Raw genomic sequence first — 23637 nt, forward strand, 5'->3', positions numbered from 1 at the left:
TAAAATACAGACATTTAATCTAGACAATATCCTTTCTTCCCTCTAGGTCTCCCTTTCTGGAATTCTCCCAGTTTGCAGGTTACCAGTTGTACGGCGACGAGGAAGTCCCTGCAGGTGGCATCATTACGGGCATTGGACGAGTGTCCGGGTGAGTATTCCACCTGTGCTCAATTGTGAGGGGCAGAAGAAGATGTTGCTAGAATGCAGGCACCTGACACTTGTTAAGCCCAGGTCATGAGCCCCGCAGAGACCACCAGGAGCCCGAGTTTGTATGCAAAAACAAAGAGCCTTTATTGCAAGGTCGAGCTTGGGCTCTCCGTCCATTCTAACACAGTGGTTGGATCAGAGAGAGCATCGAGCTCAGTCGAGGTAGAGTTTTTAAGGAGTAAAGGATGGGGGAGAGAATAGGGGAATTCCGGATTCAGATGGGGATTGAACTCCTGACTGGGCAGGAGGTGGGCAACAGATGTTTTGTCAAACAGGGATTGTTACTGGCGTTGCTATAAGGAAATTGGGAATTTATACACAAGTGATGTAAGCTATCCTTAATGTTCTGGAGCATCTAGTATTTGTTTGTCTCAATTCTGATTGGTCCACCGCAGGGTGCAGTTTGTGGCTTTTCCTGGTTATTGTAATGATGAGGCCTAGTCCCAGTATTGTTAGTCTGCAGCCTGTCATGGCTGCACTAACGTTAACCCTCACCCTGCATGTTGGCTTTGTGTTCTTTAAGACTTGAGTGTCTTATATGTATTAGGTTCATCTGTGGAGCTGTAGAAACCACACATTAAAGGGAGGAAAATCAAAATCAGCCAGAGTTTCTGTGTTCAATTTAGATTTCCCCATTTCCCTCAGGTGTGGACATTTTAATTTTTGTTTTTTCTATTAAAAAGTTGGGTTTTTTTTCCCACAATATATTTAGGTCATATTCTTTCCCCTCCCCCAATCCCTCCTAAGTCCTCCCCACTTCTCTACTCATACAACTTCATGTTTTTTTCTCTCTCTCTCTCAAAAAAAAGAAAGAATGAGTGAAAGAAAAGATCATGAAAAAAAAAACCCAGACAAACAAAAACAAAAACAAAACAAAACAGAAAAATTGTTAAAGCCAGGTGTGGTGGGACACGCCTGTAATCCCAGCACTCAGGAGGCAGAGGCAGGCAGAGCTCTTAAGCTTGAGGCCAGCCTGGTTTATAGAGTGAGTTCCAGGGCAAATTTAAAAAAAAAAAAAAAAAAAAGAGAGAGAGAGAAAGAAAGAAAAAATGAGCGAGACAAAAATCTATTTGGAGGAGGAGGCGGCGGCAGCGGCGGAAAGGTTGTGTGAGCCAGAGGTGGTGGCTGGCTCCCAGGAAACAGCATCTTCCAGACACAACCGAACTGTCACACATAGGAGCTCACAGAGACTGTGACAGCGTGCTCAAGTCCTGCACAGGTTTAAACCCAATCAAGTCCCAGCACTGAGAAAGGGAGTGAGCACAGAGTCACAGCCCTAACCCAGAAACTATTTGCAATTGATACCTGCCGAGAAAGGGAAGATAAATCTCTGTCGGCAAGCTGAGTTTCCAGAAGCTCTCCATCTCGTCTCTTGCCCAGCTGGTGAACACAGCTGTTTTAGAGAAGCAAGTGTCCATTGTGTTCCCGGGCAGCAGCGTCATGACCTGGGACTGGTTAGAACAGCAGGCTCTTGGGCCTTCCCCAGAGGTGCTAACTCATCCCTGTGACCTGTGTTTTAACAAGCCCTGTAGGTTTTCTGATGCTGATGTTAGAACCAGGTCGAGGTTGGGAATCTAGTCTAGCCCGTGTTAAACTTCTTCCCATGCTTATGTGTGATGACGAACTTACCATGTCGGTTCTGCGTCGGCGACTGTGTGAGCTCCTCTTGATCCTCACTACAGCTGAGTGAGGAGAAGGACACAGGCTCAGAGAGGCCAGTACCTTGCCCCACATCGAGGGACCTGGGAAGCCTGCCTTTGATCTTTCTGGCCTCTCCTGGTGCAGTTGTCACCGGCTCAGAGGCTGGTTTATGGCACGTGTTCCTCAACCCCATGACTCGTGACTTCAGGAGAGGTATAGAAAGCGCCATGGTTCACCAGTCACCATCCTTGCTACTTGACCTTGTGGTCTCTGCGCTTAATGTTCACCAGTGTGCAGGCAAATTGTTCCTGAGGGTCTTTCAAAAAATGAGATCTAATTCAAAATTCAACTGAATTCCTCTATCATGGAAACCCGTGATTAAGTAGAGTATTCTTTATCACAGCTCCAGGCACAGTGACCGTGGACACCTGGAAACATGCTCCCCCACTGTGTTCCCCCACACATGCAGTCATTATACTGTCGTCTTCCTGTGAAACAGCTGCCATCTTCTTCTGCTCAGCGGGGCCTGCTTGATAGACCCCTCCCAGTCAGATCTGATTGGCTGTCTCTCAGAGGAGGTGGGCGGGTCACTGGACTCTCCCCTGAGACTGCAGCAGCTCCTCCCAGCCGTTTGTATGCTAGCAGAGGTGCTAGAGCATAGGCCAAGGAGTGTCACCTGCAGGGGTGCAGCTGTGGGGAAGCATCATCCGTGCTGGGTTCTTTGGGGTCACCCACTACTCCTGTAAGTCGTCCCTCACCAAGTCCGACAAACTCATCGGTTCCCCGGGATGTCCTTTGGTGGAATTAGACTTTGGTTTATCACTGGGACCTTTTAAGGAGTGGGTAGATGTTGTTTAAGTCTCCCTGGTGAAAGAATGCTAGAAACAGATACAGCCTGTTGAGAACTGTGTCTGAGAAGATCAATACGATACTGTTACAAACTATACTGTCTTGAATTGTTCTCCATGGACATCGATATTCGGGGATCAGTATCGCGCATATAGATTTTTCCCAGACAAGCAAGTGGGAGGAAAGATGATGTTTGAGTGGACTATAGCTGCTCTAGTGTGGGTGTCAGGACCTGGAAAAGTCTGCTCATTTCATAAATGTAAAGTGAACGCTATTGTGGTTTAAGTGCCCTTACGTAGAAAGTTTGGCCGAACACTATATTGTCAGTCCTCTTTCTGTGGTGAGCACAGTGCCCATGTTTGCTCAAGACTACTTTGAGCAGAAAACAGACCTTGTTAGCTTTCTTTCCTGCTTAGTTTGGGCATGGCTAGGGCTCAGAGCTCAGACAGTTAGCACAGCTCTTCCTGGTCCGGCATGGCTCTGTTGGCTCTCAAACCCAGAGGCAGAGGTGGCCACAGGTGGCTGCAGCCAACAGAGAGGGCTTGGGGTTTGTGCTGCAGCCTATTGGCTGCTCAGCCAGAGCAGGAACACTGAGTAGGAAAGCCTGGTTTGTAGCATGAATCTTAAAAAAGTTCTTATTAGCCAGGCGGTGGTGGCGCACGCCTTTAATCCCAGCACTCGGGAGGCAGAGGCAGGTGGATCTCTGTGAGTTCGAGGCCAGCCTGGTCTACAGAGCGAGATCCAGGAAAAGGCACAAAGCTACACAGAGAAACCCTGTCTCAAAAAAAAAAAGTTCTTATTAATAAAAATAAACCTGGAGCCAGGTATTGGGGTGAACGCGGAAAGATCAGAGAAGCAGAGCAAGCCACAGCCACCTCACCTTGCCAATTCCTCAGCTGATCCTGTTTCCTCAGACTGGAAGCCTCTGAGTCCTCATCCAAATGGATCTCAGCTGAACTGTGCTGCTCAGAGCCTAAAAGCTTAACCAGCTCTAGTTCCTGGTCCTCATGCCTTAAATACCTTTCTGCTTTCTGCCATCACTTCCTGGGATTAAAGGCGTGTGTCACCATGTCTGGCTGTTTCCAGTGTGGCCTTGAACTCTACAGAAATCCAGATGGATCTCTGCCTCTGGAATGCTAGGATTAAAGGCATGTGCTACCACTGCCTAACCTCTATGTTTAATATTGTGGCTGTTCTGTTCTCTGAACACAGATAAGTTTATTAGAGTGCACAATATTTCGGGGAATACAATACCACCACACTGGTTCATGTGCTCTCTTACGCTGTGAGGTGTGCTGCTTTTGAACCATGTGGCTTAAAAACAGGAGTTTCTAAAAGAAAGTTTAGTTCTAGTACCAAATTATGGGGGATAGATAGGCAAAGCCAGAGCAGATGGACATTACAGTGTTTTTGTGAACTGAGTTTAGTTCTCTTTCTGTAACATGTCTGTAGGGATTGATGATGGACATATGCCACCATGCCAGCTGTATGTGATACTGGGAATCGAAATTAGGCCTTTAAATGTATCATGCAGTACTTTCCCAGCTAATCCATATACACAGTTCTTTGTGTTATACTATTTAAAATTTGTATTTGTTGTGACTTCAAACAACACAGATTTATTTTAGAAAGATTTTGTGTGTGTGTGTGTGTGTGTGTGTGTGTGTGTGTGGTTTCTTTGTTTCTTATGGTTGTAATAGTAATAAACATTGTTTTTCTTTTCTCTTGTGGTGCTGGAGTTTGAACTCTGTGCTCTGTACATTCAGGGTAAATGTCCACTGAGCTAGATCCTTAGACCTTGTTTTTTTTTTTTTTTTTTTTTTTTTTTTTTGAGACAGGGTTTCTCTGTGTAGCTTTGTGCTTGTTCTGGATCTCGCTCTGTAGACCAGGCTGGCCTCGAACTCACAGAGATCCACCTGCCTCTGCCTCCCAAGTGCTGGGATTAAAGGTGTGGGCCACCACCGCCCGGCAGACCTTATTTTTTAAAGACAGGGTCTTATTCTTCAGTCCAGGCTGGCCTTGAACTCACTGTGTAATTGATTTCAAACTTTGGATCCTCCTGCTAGCACTTTCAAGTGCTTGGATTTCAAATATCTCTACATGTAGCTATTAAATCACTTTTGAAAATATGAAAAACGTATCTTAGTACTCCTGGCAGCTTATTCTCATTTTTTCTACTTTAAAATTTTTTTTAAATTTTTATTTATTTATATTTTATGTATGAGTGCTTTGCATGTATACCTGCATGCCAGAAGAGGGCATCAGATCCTATTATAGATGGTTGTGAGCCACTATGTGGGTGTTGGGATTGAATCCAGGTCCTCTGGAAGAGCAGCCAGTGCTCTTAACCCCTGAGCCATCTCTCTAGCCCCTTAAAATTTATTCTTTAATTAAACAAAATATGTGCATGAATGTTTTTGACTGAATGTATGTTCTGTGCACTATGTGTGCGCCTCGTGCCTAGGGAGGTCAGACTGGAGTTAACAGATGCTTGTGAGCCACCATGTGGGTGCTGGGAATCAAACGTGGGTCCTCTCAAAGATCTGGCAGTGCTCTTTACTGCTGAGCCATCTCTCTGGCCCCATTTAGTTTCTTTCTTAAAAGGATACTTTATAATTTATTTATTTTTATTTTATGTGCATTGATGTTTTGTCTGCGTGTGTGTGTGAGGTGTCAGGGCCCCTGGAATTGGAGTTACAGACAGCAGTGAGCTGCCATGTGAGTGCTGGGATTTGAACCTGGGTCCTCTGGAAGAGCAGTCAGGGCTCTTAACTACTGAGCCATCTCTCCAGCCCCTTGAAAGGACAGGACACTTTAAAGATTTATATTAGAGTTCCTTGCCCTAGAAAATTGGATTTTTAAAGAGACATCATCATCTTATTAGGATCCTTTCAATTTCAAGAACCATACTGAGTGCTGGAGAGATGCTCCGTGGTTAAGAACACTGCCTGCTCTTCCACAGGACTGGGATTCAGTTCCCAGCAGCCACGTGCAGCTAACAGCTGTCTGTAACCCCAGTTCCAGAGGATCCAACACTTTCTTCTGGCCTCCATTTGGCACTACATTTATGTGGTGCACAGATTACATTCAGGCAGAACACCCAGATCCATAAAATAAAAATAAATAAAATCTTAAAAAAAAAAAAAAAAAAAAGGACCAAAAAGAACCTTACTGAACAGTGGCTTAGGTTAATGTCTCAATACTAATGGAGGACTAATGGCTCTTTAAAAATCAAATGTGAGTATGTAATCTTGTCAAAAGTGATCATTTTCTGTTGGATTAATGAATGTGAACCATGGTTAAAGCTTGGTTTTACTTTTTTTTTTTTAAAAAAGATTTATTTATTTATTATGTATACAATGTTCTGCCTGTATGTGTGCCTGCAGGCCAGAAGAGGGCACCAGATCTCATTATAGATGGTTGTGAGCCACCATGTGGTTGCTGGGAATTGAACTCAGGACCTCCGGAAGAACAGCCAGTGCTCTTCACCTCTGAGCCATCTCTCCAGCCCCCAAAGCCTGGTTTTACAACGTGAGGCCATCACCTAGAGAGAGGCACTAGTAATCAAAGGCTGCATGGCCTGCTCTAGTTATCATAAGCTTAATTGCCTTTAATTTTGCAGAAAGCTCACAGTCTCTTCCAATGGAATTTCTGCCTTTCAGGGTAGAATGCATGATTGTGGCCAACGATGCCACCGTCAAAGGAGGCTCCTACTACCCGGTGACTGTGAAGAAGCACATACGGGCACAAGAGATCGCACTGCAGAACAGGCTCCCGTGCATCTACCTGGGCAAGTCACAAGTGCACTGTGAACTGTGGTAGCTGGTAGAGTGGAAGCCCGTGTAGAGGGCTGTGTGCATGACATCACTACCTGGTGTCTAAAATCCCGCTGGTTCCTCCTGAGTGAGAAAGGAATATAGTGTTTGCTGAGGGGAAGGTGACTAAGAACTGCCCGTAGTACCACAGAGGTAAATTAACAGTTTGTTGTGTGCTAGCTTTACCCCTGGATATCTTATTTTTCTGTTAACTCTAATTTACTCAAACTATTAAAAAATAGCTAATATTTATGGATCTCTTGAGAGTCAGACAGTATGTTAAATACTTGAATATTATGTAATTTTAATAGATTTTAATTTAAGATGCAGTTAATTTCCAGAGAGAGTCAATTTTCATTTGAGAGTAAACTACATTTGCATTAATGGCTGTTTTGAATCGAATCTAAAAGCAAAGCAATTTAGATCTGGCAGCTTCTGGAAGCTGGTTTAGTCTGCCCAAACCCTAGCACACATTATTCATTTGTAAACAGGTCATAATATAGAGATACTTTTTTTTTCCCTTATTCTGGGAAAGTGAATTTGCCTAGTTGACTCATAGTGTGAACTTCTTTGTACACATAGGAAATAGCAAATGAAGCCAAGCTGCTTGCAGGCGCCTGCCGGTCGCTACAGGGGCGGGTATGCTGGAGAATATTAACATTGTCTCCGTCTTCAGGGAGGTCATATTTAATGGGAGATGGGATGCAAAATATTAAATAATGAAAGACAATGATTGTAGGCAATAATAGTAGGTGTAGGATTAGTTCATTTCTAATTGTTTCTCTAATTTTCGAGACACGGTCTGTGTAGCCTTGGCTAGCTTGGAGCTCACAGAGATCCTCCAGCCTCTGCCTCCTGAGAGCTAGGATGATAAAGGTATGCACCACCACACCTAGCTCCTGTTTTTCTTTTTAACATTTGTTCTGTACACTCAGAGTAGATGCTGGTCTAAAGGGTTTTTACATTCATAATTTCATGTCCTCCTCATAGTTATATGAAATGGTTGCTATTGTTCATTTGATAGCTAAGGAGGTGTTTAGAATGGCCAGGAAACACACCTCTGATCTCATAATCACACAGCATGAAATCAAAAATCTGTTTTGAGACAAAAGTCTCCCTGTATAGCCCAAGCTGGCTTCACATGCCTGGTCATCCTGAGTGATGGCAGGCACTCTTGTCCATTACTTCAGTCTGTAGTAAAACCAGTCTTGATACTTAAGAAGCTGAAGCAGGAGGATCATAGCATGAGCCATACAACTAAACCACTTGAAAAAAAAATCAAACCCAGACAAATGAAAACGAGAAATAGTACAAGAAAGCAACGTGCAAATTACCTATTAATCCTTTCGTGGATCTTGTGTTGGTCTAGGGAGATGCATTTTCAGTTCCACTGTCGAGTTCATGGTGTTTCTGGGTCTTTGGCTGCTCTTTAAGGGACAGTGTCCTGAGTGGTTGGTTCATGTGGAGTTTTGATTGAAGGTTGGAAAGCCTACTGTGTTGGGAGGAGACCTGTGGTTGTGTTGGGATCGGAGACTCCCGAGGGAGCGGGCAAGCTTTTGTGACTGAGAGTGATCTAGTTATCTTAGGTCTTAATGGATCTGATTAGCTGTGCCCATTCCTTGAGCTCTGCTCACTTCTCCTTTTCCTCATGCAGTTGACTCGGGAGGGGCCAACTTACCCCGGCAAGCAGACACCTTTCCAGACCGGGACCACTTTGGACGCATATTCTATAATCAGGCAATTATGTCTTCTGAAAATATCACTCAGGTAATTTCCCATTAGTCAAATATGGTTTTTGTTTGTAAAAAAAAAAAAACTCCAAATGTCGTCGCTTTGCTATCATGAACTCCTGATGAATTAATAATAAAGCAGACTTTGGTCAGGTGAGCTGGTTCAGAGAAGTAAATACTCCTGTCACCACGCCTGGTGACTTGAGTTCCAGCTCTGGGGGTCTGCAGGTGCAAGGAAGGACAGACTCTCTTGAAGGTTTGTCCCTGACCTGCATGTGCACGGGGTGACATCTTACCCCCTGCCATACACTAAATAAATAAATGTCATAAAATAAAAACCAGAATTGAATATGTAATATAAGAAAGTTTTATAATGTTGTCTTCAGTTTGAACTTTTACTAACTGTAGGCATGTTTCAAGATTATAACAAGCTGGGCGACGGTGGTGCACACCTTTTATTCCAGCACTCGGGAGGCAGAGCCAGGTGGATTTCTGTGAGTTCGAGGCCAGCCTGGTCTACAGAACAAGATCCAAGACAGGCACCAAAACTACACAGAGAAACCCTGTCTCAAAAAACAAAACAAAACAAACAAACAAACAAAAAGCAAGATTATAATGAATGTTAATTACCTAAGGAAAACCGGTTTGAAAAGGAAGTTTTTGTTTTTTTTGTTTTTTCTTTTAGGACTGATCTATTAGTTCAGGGAAAACTTTAGTGTATGGGTAAGGTGACACACAGAGATAAGCTCATTCTAACATTGCTTATTGGAGCGAAAGATCATGAATTCATGGACATCATTATCATTAGAAGATTCATAGTGGTGTTTTGTTGTTAAAAACCAATGAACTAGAATGCATGCATCAAGAAATAAACCCCCGAAGCTGTCTTGAGAAAAAGCTGTAAGGTGAATGTAGAGCCAGTGCACGTGGGTGTGACAGTTGAGTGCATGACCGTGTCATGCTTGTGTGTAAGCGTGCTTGGAGAATGGCGCACTCAGCTATGAACAGTGTGGCCTCGGAGGAAGGGAGGAGAGAAAAAGGGGTCCGTAAGAGGATTGTGGGGACTTCAGTTATAAACCTGAAATATTCTATTTCCTTGACATTCTCAGAGTGTGTGAATATAAAGTCATTATAAAGGGTCTTGTTAGATGTGATTACTTGAAGGACTGAGAGATGAGGTGAGGTGCTCCTAGGCTCCCCAGGTGGCCTTAAATCAATGGTAAGTGTGACATCCAGAGAAGGCAGCCAGCTAGCTGTGCACATTGTCCTCTGACGTTAGAGCACGTTCTGTTCTCGATTACAGCCTTCTTTTTTTCTTTTTGGTTTTTCGAGACAGGGTTTCTCTGTGTAGCTTTGGAGCCTGTCCTGAACTCACTCTGTAGCCCAGGCTGGCCTCGAACTCACAGAGATCTGCTTGGCTCTGCCTCCCAAGTGCTGGGATTAAAGGTGTGCGCCACCACTGCCAGGCGGATTACAGCCTTCTTAAGGGTGGCCAGAGACCAGGGTTTTCAGCCTGACCCCCACTCCCCTCTAAACCTCCCCACCCCAGAGACCTCTCACTGTGCAACTTCTTTGTGTCAGCTTTTGGTTCCCCAAATTCTTCAGCTTCACACTGAGTTCCCTTATTCCTCTTTTATTCTATCCTCCCAATCCTACAAGAACTTGTCCTCAGTAATTGAATAAATTTTCAAGTCATTGCCTGTCCCCTGGTGTGGGCCCTTGGCCCTCTGCATCTGTGTGTGTGTGTGTGTGTGTGTGTGTGTGTGTGTGTGTGTGGTTTCTGGTTCCTGGTTAGGAAAAGCTTGGGTTCCCATGTTTGGTCTCTATCCCATTCCTAAAACAGAACTCCTAAGACCATGGTCAATAAGGATGCCAGGAACATCTTCTGTTTTAATGTTTGGTCTTTGCTTCCTGGTACAAAGCTGCTAAATCCCTTGGGCTTTCCTGGGCAGTTAGAGCATCCTTTCTTCTAATGAGGCAACTTCTGATGGAGATTGGCAGCCAGAAAGACCAAGCCATGATCAGAAACTTGACGCTCCTCTCCCTCTGATCTTCTGGAGGAGAAGGGCTGGGAATAAAGATGCTCCCTCATGTCTGCATGGTGAAGCCGCCATACTAATCCCTCCTGCAAATCGCTGTAATTCTAAATGGTCTTATTTAATAAGGAAACAGAGCCAAATAAAGAGTTAAAAGCCCAGAGATCGAGCAGCAGCCAAGAGCTAAGACCACCTTATCTTACCACTTGCTGCCATCCTTCCCCTGAGAGAGAGACCTTCTTCCTGTGTCCTGTCTTTTTATTGCCTTTCTGTTCTGCCTTATTATTGGTTCTAAACCCAACCACATGACTTCCTTGTCACTGCCTGGCTATACAGACCTCCAGGTCTCTATGGTTTGTACTGAGATTAAAGGTTCGGGTCACCGCTAGGCTGTGTCCTTGAACACACAGAGACTCTACCTGCCATGTGATCGGATTAAGGGCGTGTGCCACCACTACCAGACTTCTGCTTAATGACTTGCTCTTAGCTGTGATTCCCCAGGCAACTTTATTAACATACAAATAAAATCACATTTCAGCACAAATAAAATATCACCCTAAATCCTTATGGGGCTTTCAAGAGCTTCCCACTTGTTACACACATCTGAATGCCCGGAGGATAGCAAATCTCAGCTCCGTGAGGACGGAGGCTCTTCCAGGCCCTGTCTGTGTACCATCCTCCAGCTGTTTTCTGTGGCCTTTATTGATGAACCAGCAGGCGGAAGTAAAGCATTCGCTTGAGTTCTGTGGGCTGTTCTAGCATATTAAATGCAAGGAGCAGGAGTAGTTAAGAGCTCCAGTTCGGGGCTGGAGAGATGGCTCAGCGGTTAAGAGCACTGGCTGCTCTTCCAGAGGACCCGGGTTCAATTCCCAGCACCCACATACAGACATATATGCAAGCTAAACACAAATGCAGATGAAATAAAAATAAGTTATAAAAGAAAAAAAAAAAAGAGCTCCAGTTCATAGTTAGGCAGCCTGAAGCTGGTGCTCCTGCCTGCGTTTGGCATTGGAAGTGGGGACAGTCTGGCAGGACGTGGTGCTGCCTCCCGATAGTGTCAGAACTGAACTGGATAAGGACACACCCAGCCGGTATCCAGGTGAGGGCTGATTACTTGGTGTGGGAAGATCGCCCTCCCTCATCTAATGGCAGAAGTGTTGAGGGACTGTATGAGAGAGAAGGCAAAACATGGTTTTCTAGGCTCTCTGGGTTCAACCAGACCTCAGCACGCTGCCGTCCCTGCTTGTCCGCTCGGTGCTGTCTTCCGAGGACTGTGTGTGTGAGTGCCTACGTGTATCTCTGCGTACCACCTGCATGCCTGGTGCCTCTGGAGGCAGAGAAGGCTGGAGAAGGGTGTGGGATCCCCAGCAACTCGAGTTACAGGTGGCTATGAGCTGCCACGTGAGTGCCAGGAACCAAACACAGCTTCTCGTCAAGAGCAGCACGAGCTCTTGCCGTGGGGCCATCTCTCAAGTTCCGGTCTTCCTTTCCTGTTGTGGAATTGGCATTCTGATGTCCGCCCTGATTCTTTGCTTTTCCCCTTACTTAAACTTTTTTAGGTTCAAAATGTTTATCTTTTCCATTCTTTGAATTTCCGCAGCTATTCTTAACTGTTCTCTCTAGATGGGTCCTGGCTGGTTTCTCATCCTTTGCTGTTGGTTCTTTGTGATTAGAGCAGTATCAGATGAATTTTCAGATCTTCACAAATTTCCCTGAGGTGGGACATGTTAATATTTGTTAAAGATGATCTCCTTGTAACTGTTAAAGCAGATGCCAACACATGAACTGGTTTTCTCTCCTTTTCTTTCTCCCTCCCTCTCCCCATCTCTTTCCCACCTTTCCCAATGCTAAGGAGCAAACCCAAGTCCTCATGCTGTACCACTGAGCTACATCCCCAGCCCCTTTCTTATAATTTGTCACTTAAAATTGTGGCTTAGAGTGATTAAAAGCATCTTTAATAATTGATTTTATAAGCTAACTGTCTGCAATGTCCATCCCTGTCCACCAAAAGACTTTTCTGGAAGCCTAGTCTTCAAAGTGACAGTGCTGAGGTGATGGATCTTTAAGAGGTGGGTCTAGTGGAAGGTTGGTCAGTCATGGAGCACTGCCCCCAAAAGGGATTAATGCAGGATTTTTGGAGTGTACTGATTCCTGTGAGAATGGATTTTAGATTTTATATTATTAAATTATGAGTATGGACCCCTCTGGTCTCTTGTGACCTATCTTGTCATGTGACCTTTCTTCCTATCACATGTTTCTGCCATGATGCCACCTGACATATTGTAATGTAGTTAGAAAGTCTTCACCAGGGGCTGGAGAGATGGTTCAGTGGTTAAGAGCTCTGGCTGCTCTTCTGGAGGACCCAGGTTTGATTCCCAGAACCCATGTGGCAGCTCACGACTGTCTTTAACTCCAGTTTCAGGAGATCTTGACACCCTCACACAGACATGCATGCAGGCAAAACACCAATGCACATAAATAAATAAAAATTATAAGAGGGAGTGCCTAATATTTCACCCTCCAAAACTTTGAACCAAATAAACCATTTTTTTCCTATGTAAAATGTCCAGTCTCAGGTATTATATTATAATAACACAGAACAGACTAAGATATGTTATTTATGCATTTTGACAATGATCAATAATTACCTTATTCCTGTTTCCTACCCCAAGATTTTTTTATTTAAAGTTATTAACCTTGCCCATTGTAGATCTGTTTATCCACTTATCTCTAAGAATATATCTCTTACAATCTTATCTTTGTTATTTCCTGTGTGTTCCTAGAAATATAAGTAATGTTGACAGATATCCATACCTTTCAGGTTTAACATTTGAATTTTGCTTTGAAAGAAAAGAGACTTTTTTTAGGTCAAAATATTTATCTTTTTCATTCTTTGAATTTCCACAGCTATTCTTATTTCTTCTCTCTAGATGGGTCCTGGCTGATTTCTTATATTTTATTGCTGGTTCTTTGGGATTAGAGCAATATCAGATGAATTTTTTTTATCTTTACGTATTTCCCTGAGGTGGGACATGTTACTATTTATTAAAAGATGGTCTCCTGTAACTGTTAAAGCAAATGCCAACAGACCGACAGGTTGCAGTAGGCACTCACCTTCATGGCCTCACATGGTGGGTGGGGAACCCCTAGTCTACTCGAGCTTAAAGACCTCCGAGGTTGGGGTCCAGCCTTTCTGAGCTGCTATCCGAAGCCTGTCCGAAGCCTCTCTGCAGCCGTGTGCACGCTCAGGCTGGCCTCACATGCCTGGCGTCTTATGTCTGGGGTTGCTAATCTGAGCAGAGGTCTCACTCTCCTGTTGCCTTTCATTGCCAGCCATAGTCCAACCGCTGTAGCTTGCTCTTTGGTGTAGAAAGCCTCTTCTCTCTCCCGAGTGCCTCAGCAGCAGGGTGTTTTTGCTTCGACTGGAAGATCTTTTGTGTTGAAAAGGCTTCATTTATCTAGCTGTGTGCAGGTGCAGTTTCTCAGGCCTCCCATTTCCCCCCTTCTTGCTTTTCCCTATTTGCTCTAAATTTTGAAGGTTTTTTGGATGATTATCAGGGGTCCCTCTCTTGTGTCTTACCTCTACCTTCCCTTCTCCTTGCGAGAAGCTCATTATTTTTGAAGTTGACCTCACTGTCTGCCTTTGTTCAAGCATCTGTGATCGTTCTGAAGGGCTTAAACCAGCTGACGTCATTGTTCTTAAAATGCATTTCCATAAAGATGAGTAGAAGCTGGGAGAGATGAAAGCGGTGTATCTGGTGACATCCAGGCTCTCTAAATGGAGGCTGTCTGAGGAAGAGGCATTCTGGGTAAGATGGACTTCCTGCATTCTGTGTGCTCTTCAGACTTGTTGGTGCAGGGTACCAACAAGTACCTCAGAGTTAGCAGTGTTGATCCAGCAACGTGGGTGACCATGACCTGAACTTCTGGCCAGCTATTCAGCTGGGATGTGCACCCTGTGACTTTTGTTTCTAATGAAGGTTCTTCAGGTAAAGACAGGACCAGTATGATACGGACAGTGTCTACTTTTCACAATTACTTTAAATGAAAAGGGGAGCAAGATGGGAGGCTGAAAAAGGAAACACATTTTGAGTGGTTTTTCCATTTAGTCCCAGGACTCTTCCCTTCTCTGTTGCATTTATCCCAGTCTCTGTTGCATTTATCCTCGTCTCTGTTGCATTTATCCCGGTCTCTGTTGCATTTATCCCCTCTCTGTTGCATTTATCCCCTCTCTGTTGCATTTATCCCCTTCTCTGTTGCATTTATCCCCCTCTCTGTTGCATTTATCCCCTCTCTGTTGCATTTATCCTGGTCTCTGTTGCATTTATCCCCTCTCTGTTGCATTTATCCCTCTCTCTGTTGCATTTATCCCCCTCTCTGTTGTATTATCCCCCCCTCTGTTGCATTTACCCCCCTCTCTGTTGCATTTATCCCCCTCTCTGTTGCATTTATCCCCCTCTCTGTTGCATTTATCCCCTCTCTGCTGCATTTATCCCAGTCTCTGTTGCATTTATCCCCTCTCTGTTGCATTTATCCCCCTCTCTGTTGCATTTATCCCAGTCTCTGTTGCATTTATCCCCCTCTCTGCTGCATTTATCCCCCTCTCTGTTGCATTTATCCCTTCTCTGTTGCATTTATCCCCCTCTCTGTTGCATTTATCCCGGTCTCTGTTGCATTTATCCCCCTCTCTGTTGCATTTACCCCCCTCTCTGTTGCATTTATCCCCCTCTCTGTTGCATTTATCCCCTCTCTGCTGCATTTATCCCAGTCTCTGTTGCATTTATCCCCTCTCTGTTGCATTTATCCCCCTCTCTGTTGCATTTATCCCAGTCTCTGTTGCATTTATCCCCCTCTCTGCTGCATTTATCCCCCTCTCTGTTGCATTTATCCCTTCTCTGTTGCATTTATCCCCCTCTCTGTTGCATTTATCCCGGTCTCTGTTGCATTTATCCCCCTCTCTATTGCATTTATCCCCTTCTCTGTTGCATTCACCCCCCTCTCTGTTGCATTATCCCCCCCTCTGTTGCATTTACCCCCCTCTCTGTTGCATTTATCCCCTCTCTGTTGCATTTATCCCCTCTCTGTTGCATTTATCCCAGTCTCTGTTGCATTTATCTCAGAATTTGTTGAAGTGGAGAATGGTGTCCAGCTTTGCAGGGGGACACAGGAGGTCCAAAGTTCACACTGCTTTTCAGAATGAGGCATAAGACCTCCCTGGGAAGCCTTCCTCTTTCCACTGAGCGGCCTGCTGGACTTCATTTGTAATTTATTTTGTTATAATGAGAACCAGTCTCTGTTTGCCCAGGCAAGACCTGGAGGGTAATGGATTTGTCTGAAGAGTTTGATGTGATTGTCTGTGGTTTGCAGCAGCTTATTTCTGTTACTCGGACACCATGCTTGTGGAAGCGACAACGGGTTGTTTCTGTGGATTACATGCATCCACGGCTGTCATCCATCGCCGCCTCTTTACTTTCTTGCTCTTAAGTCATAGAATCATGCTTGACCTCTTCCTCCTCTTTATCTCTGTCACAGAGCAGGCTCCCTCTCTGGTGGTGGGGGATTGTTGCCTCTCAGAGTTCTTGGAGTTCATCTTTGTCCTGATGAGGGTCCCATTTGGGCACAGTCCTGATGATGTGCCTACAACCCAAGCCGAGTCCACACCTAGTGTAGCCATGCATTTTATGGCATTTTAGTTCTTAGTGGAGAGTGGAGCAGAATTTTCTCTACAGTTCCAGATACTTTGGATCCCAGAGTGGCCTTGCATGGGACTTGCACAAGGACACACTTTGGGCTGGGAACTGCATCCCTGGGTCCTGTGAGCAGAAGATGGAGTGTCAGGATGCTCCTGTACATGTCCTCCCTTCGTCCTGTTGTGGGTGACAAGCAACTCAGAATGAAATGATGAGCCTGTGTGGTGCTGACTGGTCTAGCTGGTGACTTATCTGTGTTGTGTTCTTTCCATCTTTATCACGGTTATCAGCACCTATAGGCTCTCATAGCGTTAAAATTCTATTAATTTAAATACTTGTAATTAAGCAGCTGGAAAGATGGGTCAGCCATCAATAAACACCTGTAAGGCCTGTTCCAGAGGATCTGATCCCCTTTTCTGGTCTCCATAGGCTCTTGCATGCACATGGTGCACATAAAACTCACCCAGGCACACACATACACATTAGTAAAAATAAATGAATGAGTGGCTCACACCCTTAATCCCAGCCTTCAGTTCAAAGGCAGAGGCAGGTGGGAAGTCCATGGGTTTGAGGCTAGCCTTGTCTATATATTGAATTTTAATCCAGCTGGGGCTGCATAGTAAGATCTCATCTCAATAAATAAATATCTTTTTAAAATAAATTAAAAATACTTGTGACTAGAAAGGCTTTCTTTGTTATTGATGAAACATTTGAGAATTTTGATTACTGTGGGCATGGTAACTATAACTCTTGGAGGGTTTTTTGTGCTTTTAAAATTTTTATAAAAACTTATTATTTATTTAATGTGCGTTGAGTATTTTGCCTGCATGTATGTCTGTGTACTGTGTATGTGCCTAGTGCCCTTAGAGGCCAGAAGTGGGTGTCTGACATCCCTCCCACCCTGTGTTTTTAAATTATATAGCAGCACTGTGAAAATACACTCTCCATTAAACTGTGAAACGTTAGTTGTGTTTTGGGTATCACTGAGTTAGATCAAGCGTATTACATTTATATCTTCCCATTAGCAATCACTCTGTTCCTGCCCAGTCCTCCAGCCACAGATCTCCTTTGCCTCCATGGGTTGGACTGTTGTGAACATCTCCTGTAACTTGGTATCTGGTCTCCTTCATTTACTGTGATGACTGCATGACTCTCTGGGATGGTGCAGGATTCTACTTGGTCTTTGTCTTCCATATCTACCGTAGATTAATAGTTTAGAGATGGAGTCTTTGAAGAGTGGAATAGAAAGTTTAGTCATTCTCTCCATCATGATGTTTTGGTTAATGGTGGACTTCACAGGTAAGGTGGTCCTGAGGTTGTATTACATAGAGGCTTAGCCATCTGTTTGTGGAATCCCTCTCCTTGATATTTGCCTAATGATGAAATTGTCTAACTTTGCATTTCTCATCATTTATCCATACTGTTAATCGACACTCAACTACACTAGAGAATTCAGATGTGCCTCCATTATAGTCACTTCAGACAGAGTTCTTTTTTTTTTTTTTTTTATTTTTTCAGTACTGGGGATTGAAACTAGGGCCTCTTTCATGGTAGACAAGTCACTCAACCACAGAGCCACATGCCTAGACCAAGGTGAATGGTTTATCTATTGCTCTAGAACATACTATCCCCAAACTTGGCAGTGTAGAACAATGCACATTTATTATCTCGTTCCTGTGGGTTGGAGTCCAGGCCTTGCTCAGGGTTTCACAAGGTACAGTGACCTGAGAGTTTGATGTCAGGGCCCACTTCCTGGCTCACTCATGTGGTTGTTGACTGAGTTGGTTCTTTCCAGGCTTCCCTCAGTTCATCTTGGCTATTGGCTGGAGGGCCATCCTTGGTCGCTTGCCATGTGGTCCTCCCAGAGCATTTCACAGCTTGCTACTTGGCGTCATCAAAGCGAGAAAGGGAGCGGATCAGAGGAGTGCTTTCAGTCTGCTGTACTGAGGGATGGCACTGGATGGGGACACTGGGAGCAGCGGTGACTGGGGGCAGTTCAGAAGTTTGCCAGCCTCACCTGCCCTTTGCTGAGCATGTGCTAGCTGGTGTCAGAAGGATACATTGTTGATTCCCTTGGTGCAGGGGAACTGTGGAGAAGATGCACCTGAAATGCCCCAGGCAATAGGACAGAGGTCCCTGAAGTCAGGTGCTAGTACTTGGTCAGTTGCTCATTTAACTGGGAGTCGTCTGTTTCCTCAGTAGCTCTCCCCTCTCACCCTTCTACCAAGGGGGTATTGAAAGGGAAAAATCAGTAGCCATCTTGAGAGATGCTTCCCCCGCCCCGCTCCTCCAAAGGTATTTGCTGACCAACAGTTTTAGAAGTGACCAGAAGTTGAACTTAAGGCTGGGATAATAAATCTATGTATCCTGGACTTGGCAAAAACAAGATAGGGGGAGTAATGGACTCAACTGACCAGAAGTTGAACTCAGAGGAGAGTAGGACTGCAACAATAAATCTGAATGTGTCAACAAAAGCAGGACATAGGGAATAAAAATGTATGTCTCTAAGATACCCTGAATCCTGTTAGCAATTAGTAACTTCATGCTTACCTCACCCATAGCCCCCTCGTCCAACCCCAAGCTGCACGTAAACTTTTCCTATATAAACCCCTTGAAGTGAGTGCCAGGGCCGTCCTCCTCCACCCGCTGTGTCCTGTGTCGGGTGCTGGACTGCGGACCAAGCTGGCTTGTTTTGTTAATAAAAACCTCTGTGTGCTTGCATCGGATAACGGCTCTGTGGTGGTCTTGCTTGGGGGTCTTGAGACCTGGGCACAACAGTATCGTTAGCAATTGGTATGGACTGGCTAGTGTGAGCATTTCTTCCTCACGTCTCTGAAGGCTGGAAGCCGCCCCCCACCCCCACCCCGCCCCGACCAGAGTGCCGGCATGGTTGGCAGGGTTCAGGACTTGGTAAGAGCTGCCTCCTGGTTTTGTCCTCACTTGACGGACAGAGAGATTTTTGTGTCTCTCTTTACAGGGACCTTGATCACATCGTGGGCTCCACCCTCACGGGTTACACCCTCATGATCGTATAACCTCAGTCACATCTCTGAGGCTTCACCTCCAAATCACACTGGGGACATGAATTTGGGAGGGGAGACAAACGCTCCTTCCATAGCAGATGGTGTGATGGCATTCCGACAAAATAATCCCCCTCGTCTCCTCCCCACCCCCCTCTGCCCCGCCCCCTCTGCCTCCGCCCCCTGCCCCGGTCCTTGTCCTCATCCCCCATCCTCGCTGACAGTTGCTATTCTTTCCTCTCTTTGCTCTCTAGTTGTTTTCGTGGAACTCCACTCTGCCTGGTGGGGTGTTTTTTTTTTTAGGTCTTATTTTTGAAAACTGTTCTCTTTTAGAATCTGACATCACTGCGACTCTGCTCTAAGTTCCTGGAGCCTTTTCCTTCTGGAGCACTGAGATAGTTTGAGCTGAAGCCAGTGTTGTCGTGGAGAGGACAGGGTAAAAGTGTCCTTTGTTTCCTTAGAGCCGTGCTTCTCAACCTCCCTGGTGCTGCGACCCTTCAATACAGTTCCTCATGTTGTGCTGACCGCCCCCCGCCCCAACCATAAAATTATTTTTGTTGCCACGTCATAACTGTGATTTTGCTACTGTTATGAATTATGATGTAAATATCTACGCTTTCCCATGGTCTTAGGTGACCCCTGTGAAAGGGTTGTTCGACCCCAGAGGGGTCACGACCCACAGGTTGAACCTTACAGAAGGCCCAGAATGTTTCAGATATTCATAAAGCACAGAGATAGTTAAACATTCAGGTACACCGCACAGATTTAGTGTGTTGGCATTTCTGTTTTATTATTTTGCCCCACGTTAAAGGAACATATTTAGATATTAACAATGAGCTCATCCACGGTTCATTTCTCACTCAGACGTGGTGGGCCGCTGAGATCTGTCTACTAACGTAAACTCGGCTACAGTGCATGTTGCCGTGTGTGTATGAGGAAGGATTTTTGTAGCTGTAGCTATCTTGAAAGCACACTGCTGGGTGATTGTTAAACCAAAGGAGAAGGGAAAAGTACTGCTGTATTATGTTGACAATTAAATGTTGTAGACAGTTTAATAACAAACACAAAACATTTAATAAAAGGAAAAAGTCTTTGTTGATGACCATGTAGTTGGAAAATTGTTAGCTCACAGTCCTGTCCTTTGAGCTTAATGTTAGTGTGGTGTGGTGTTCACCAGAACAGCGTCTTGTGTGAATATAAGGCAAATCGATGAAATATTGAGATCAGAGACAAAACCTGGTTTTATGTGGTACCTTAAAAGATCCATTTTATACTTATTTTTCTTTGGTGATATTTTTATTACTGTTGATGAGTATTTAGCTAAGCTCTTACATTATTCTTTGTGCCATACTAATCTTTCAGCAAGGATTTTCTTAAGCTTTTTCTAAAATGGAAAGCTTTTGAACACCCACGTGTAAACATTATTGTTAACTCCTTGTATCACCCAGCTTCTATATAATTTTCTTTTTTAATTTTTTTAAAGAGTTGTATTTTTAAATTTTAAAAGTTGTATTTATTATCTCTCTGTGTGTGTGTGTGTGTGTGTGTGTGTGTGTGTGTCTGTGTGTGTGTATACATGCTCATGTGCTACTGAAAGGCCAGCTTTCAACAATTCAGAGAAACTGGAGAGGAGATGTGACGTGGATACAATTGTGTATACACACAGGAGACTTTTTCCTGAGGTCCAGAGCTTAATTCTTTATTTTATTTTCCTTTCTGTCGCTTGTTCTTACTCTTTTTTTCTATTCTGTTCTTCTACTCTGTTGTTTTTCTCCTCCTCCTTCCTCTCTCTCTCTCTCTCTCTCTCTCTCTCTCTCTCTCTCTCTCTCTCTCTCTCTGTCTCTCTCTGTCTCTCTCTCTCATTATTCTCCTTCTATATCTTTCCTGTTGTTTCCTTCTACTACATCTTATTTTTCTCTTATCCCTTTTATACCTCCTAAGACAAAAATTTCTATGCAAGAAGCGATTACCTCACAACCACAAGTTACATATTTTCCAAAAACAAATTAAAATCTTTTCACAGGAAGAAATCACATTATGGTCACAAGTGATTCTTTTATAATTGATTAACAAAGTTTTTTTTTATTGTTTCATATTTTTTTTTGTAGTCTGATTGTTCTTTATTTTATATCTAGAATCCACTTATGAGTGAGTACATACCATGTTTGTCCTTCTGGGTTTGGGTTACCTCACTCAGGATGATTTTTTCTAGTTCCATCCATTTGCCTGTAAATTTCATGCTTTCATTGTTTTTCTCTGCTGAGTAGTACTCCATTGTGTATATGTACCACATTTTCTTAATCCATTCTTCAGTTGACGGGCATCTAGGTTGTTTCCAGGTTCTGGCTATTACAAATAGTGCTGCTGTGAACATAGTTGAGCATGTATCTTTGTGGTATGATTGAGCATTCCTTGGGTATATGCCCAGGAGTGGTATGGCTGGGTCTTGAGGTAGTTCGATTCCTAATTTTCTGAGAAACCACCATACTGATTTCCACGATTAACAAAGTTTTAAGCAAGCTGAGTATATTTCAGCCAGTTCCTTTTGTAGTGGCAGGCAGCTGTTTATGGTTTCAGTAAAGCAGATTCCTATCCTGTTTCTACTCTACAAATCCTTTAAACAAGTGGTCTAGCTAAGCATCTATTTTTTTCCTTCACACACAATAGAGTCATTTAATTTCCTTTCACAACTTTGTTTTTTCAAGATGGATACCAGGGCCTGTGATTAGTTCTGTAAGTTACGTGACCAGGGAACTCCGGCCTAACCTTGAGTGGAGGGACATAATTGCTTTCTTTAATCATCAGGCCGTTTTTCCACAGACAGAATTCATGGGTCTATAATGCACGAAACTTCCTTGTTCTTATTTTCCACCTTCTGCAGATCTCACAGGCGAAGGTGACTTTTACCCTAATTTTGCCCTCTTTTGTACCTTTTATTGGAGCATTCCCCTGATCACCTTCACTGACTCTCTTAGCCATCTGTATCTTTTAGGCAAACTCAGAAAGTTCAATTAAATCATAGATCTAACTAAGCATCATTGCTCGTATAAAAATCATCTTCATTATGATCTGCAGGTAAGTTGCCCAGTGAGGAGTGGGATTGTTCCATGAAACAATCACACTATACTGGATACAGTGGGATCCTTTCACAGAGTAATCCCACCGTGTCAAATACAGCAGGAATAGGACAGCAGGAAACACAGAAGCAGCAAGGGGCATTCTGGGGACATTCCCCCCAGGGCTTTGCCTCTGAGGTACCCATCATAACTTTATCCGGTGGGTTGTATTCCATAAGCTCCATTGCTGATTGAAGCTTCCCTGACGTGGCCACGGACACTTAGGTGTTTGTGTGTGTATGTGTGCCCACTCATGTGTACAAGTGTGCATGAATATGTGGAGGCCAGAGGTCAATATTTGGTCATTCTCCATTTATTTGTGTGTGTGTGTGTGTGTGTGTGTGTGTGAGAGAGAGAGAGAGAGAGAGAGAGAGAGAGAGAGAGAGAGAGAGAGAGAGAGAGAGATGGGTGTCTGTATGGATTCATGCTCACACATGCAGAGGGCAGAGTAGGACATCAGGTCTTTTTCTGTTGTTTCCTTGACTTTCTGCCTTGAGATAGGATCTCTTACTAACTAGGAAGCTCACAAGCTCACCATTTCAGCTAGGCTTTCTGGCCAGCAAGTTCTTAGGATCCACTCCTCTATGCTGGGGTTATACACTATGCCTGGCTTCATATGTGGGCATTGTGAATTTGATGTGCTGGGAATTCACACTCGGGTTGAGCAGAAGCTTCTTCCTAGTCCTTGAGGAGAGGTCTTTCACTTGCATTGAATTTATCAGTTTTGACTAGACCAGTGGAGCAGTGAAATCCAGGGACCCAGCTTTCTCTGCCTCGCCATCACTGGGGTTCCAGGGATACGTACCGTGCCCAACTTTTTTTTTTTGTTTTGTTTTGTTTTGGTTTTTCGAGACAGGGTTTCTCTGTATAGCTTTGCGCCTTTCCTGGGACTCACTTGGTAGCCCAGGCTGGCCTCGAACTCACAGAGATCCGCCTGCCTCTGCCTCCCGAGTGCTGGGACTAAAGGCGTGTGCCACCACCGCCCGGCTTCCAACTTTTTTACATGGGTATTAGGGACCACTTTGCCAACTCAGCCATTTGAGTGAACTTTTTAAATGTTAACATTAGTTTTATATTTAGAAGGTATTATATTTGTGCTAGCACAAAATGTTAATAACATTCATTGAAAGAATTATTTCAATGTCCCCATGAGCTATTTATTTATATAAAGTGATTAGTTGGAGAGTACACTATTATCAGTTCCTCTCTGAGGAAGTTTTATTGAGGTGGGTGTGTGCTAGGTTTCTTTTCTCAGACTAGTAGTTTATCAGGGCAGCGTTCTCCTGATAGGCTCTTCGTCTATGTGTTTTCAAGAGTGTGGCATAAGCCCTGCAAAATGGTTTTGTACAAGGGGTCCAGACACTATTCTAGGAGTCAGGAGCGATAGCGCAGTGGGTAAGAGCATTTGCCGCTCTTCCAGAGGACCTGAGTTCAGCTCCTAGCATCCACATCAGCGTGCTCACAAACTTGTAACTCCAGCTCCATGGGTCTCTGCAGGTACCTGCTCACACACTTGGGATGCATACAGACAGA

At 44.2% G+C, this 23637-nt stretch overlaps 1 protein-coding gene across 2 annotated transcripts in view; it reads left to right on the plus strand.

Moving 5' to 3' along the window:
- Mccc2 (methylcrotonyl-CoA carboxylase subunit 2) overlaps positions 1-23637 on the plus strand; it is a 73448-nt gene that overhangs the window by 23373 nt on the left and 26438 nt on the right. For both annotated transcript variants that reach the window (XM_059276231.1, XM_059276230.1), the window contains exons 4-6: positions 47-148; positions 6360-6487; positions 8167-8279. In XM_059276231.1, coding sequence (XP_059132214.1) covers positions 47-148; positions 6360-6487; positions 8167-8279 — 343 coding nt within the window. The remainder of the gene's footprint in view (positions 1-46; positions 149-6359; positions 6488-8166; positions 8280-23637) is intronic.

This window comes from Peromyscus eremicus, chromosome 11, assembly GCF_949786415.1.
Source record: "Peromyscus eremicus chromosome 11, PerEre_H2_v1, whole genome shotgun sequence".
Lineage (NCBI taxonomy): Eukaryota > Metazoa > Chordata > Mammalia > Rodentia > Cricetidae > Peromyscus > Peromyscus eremicus.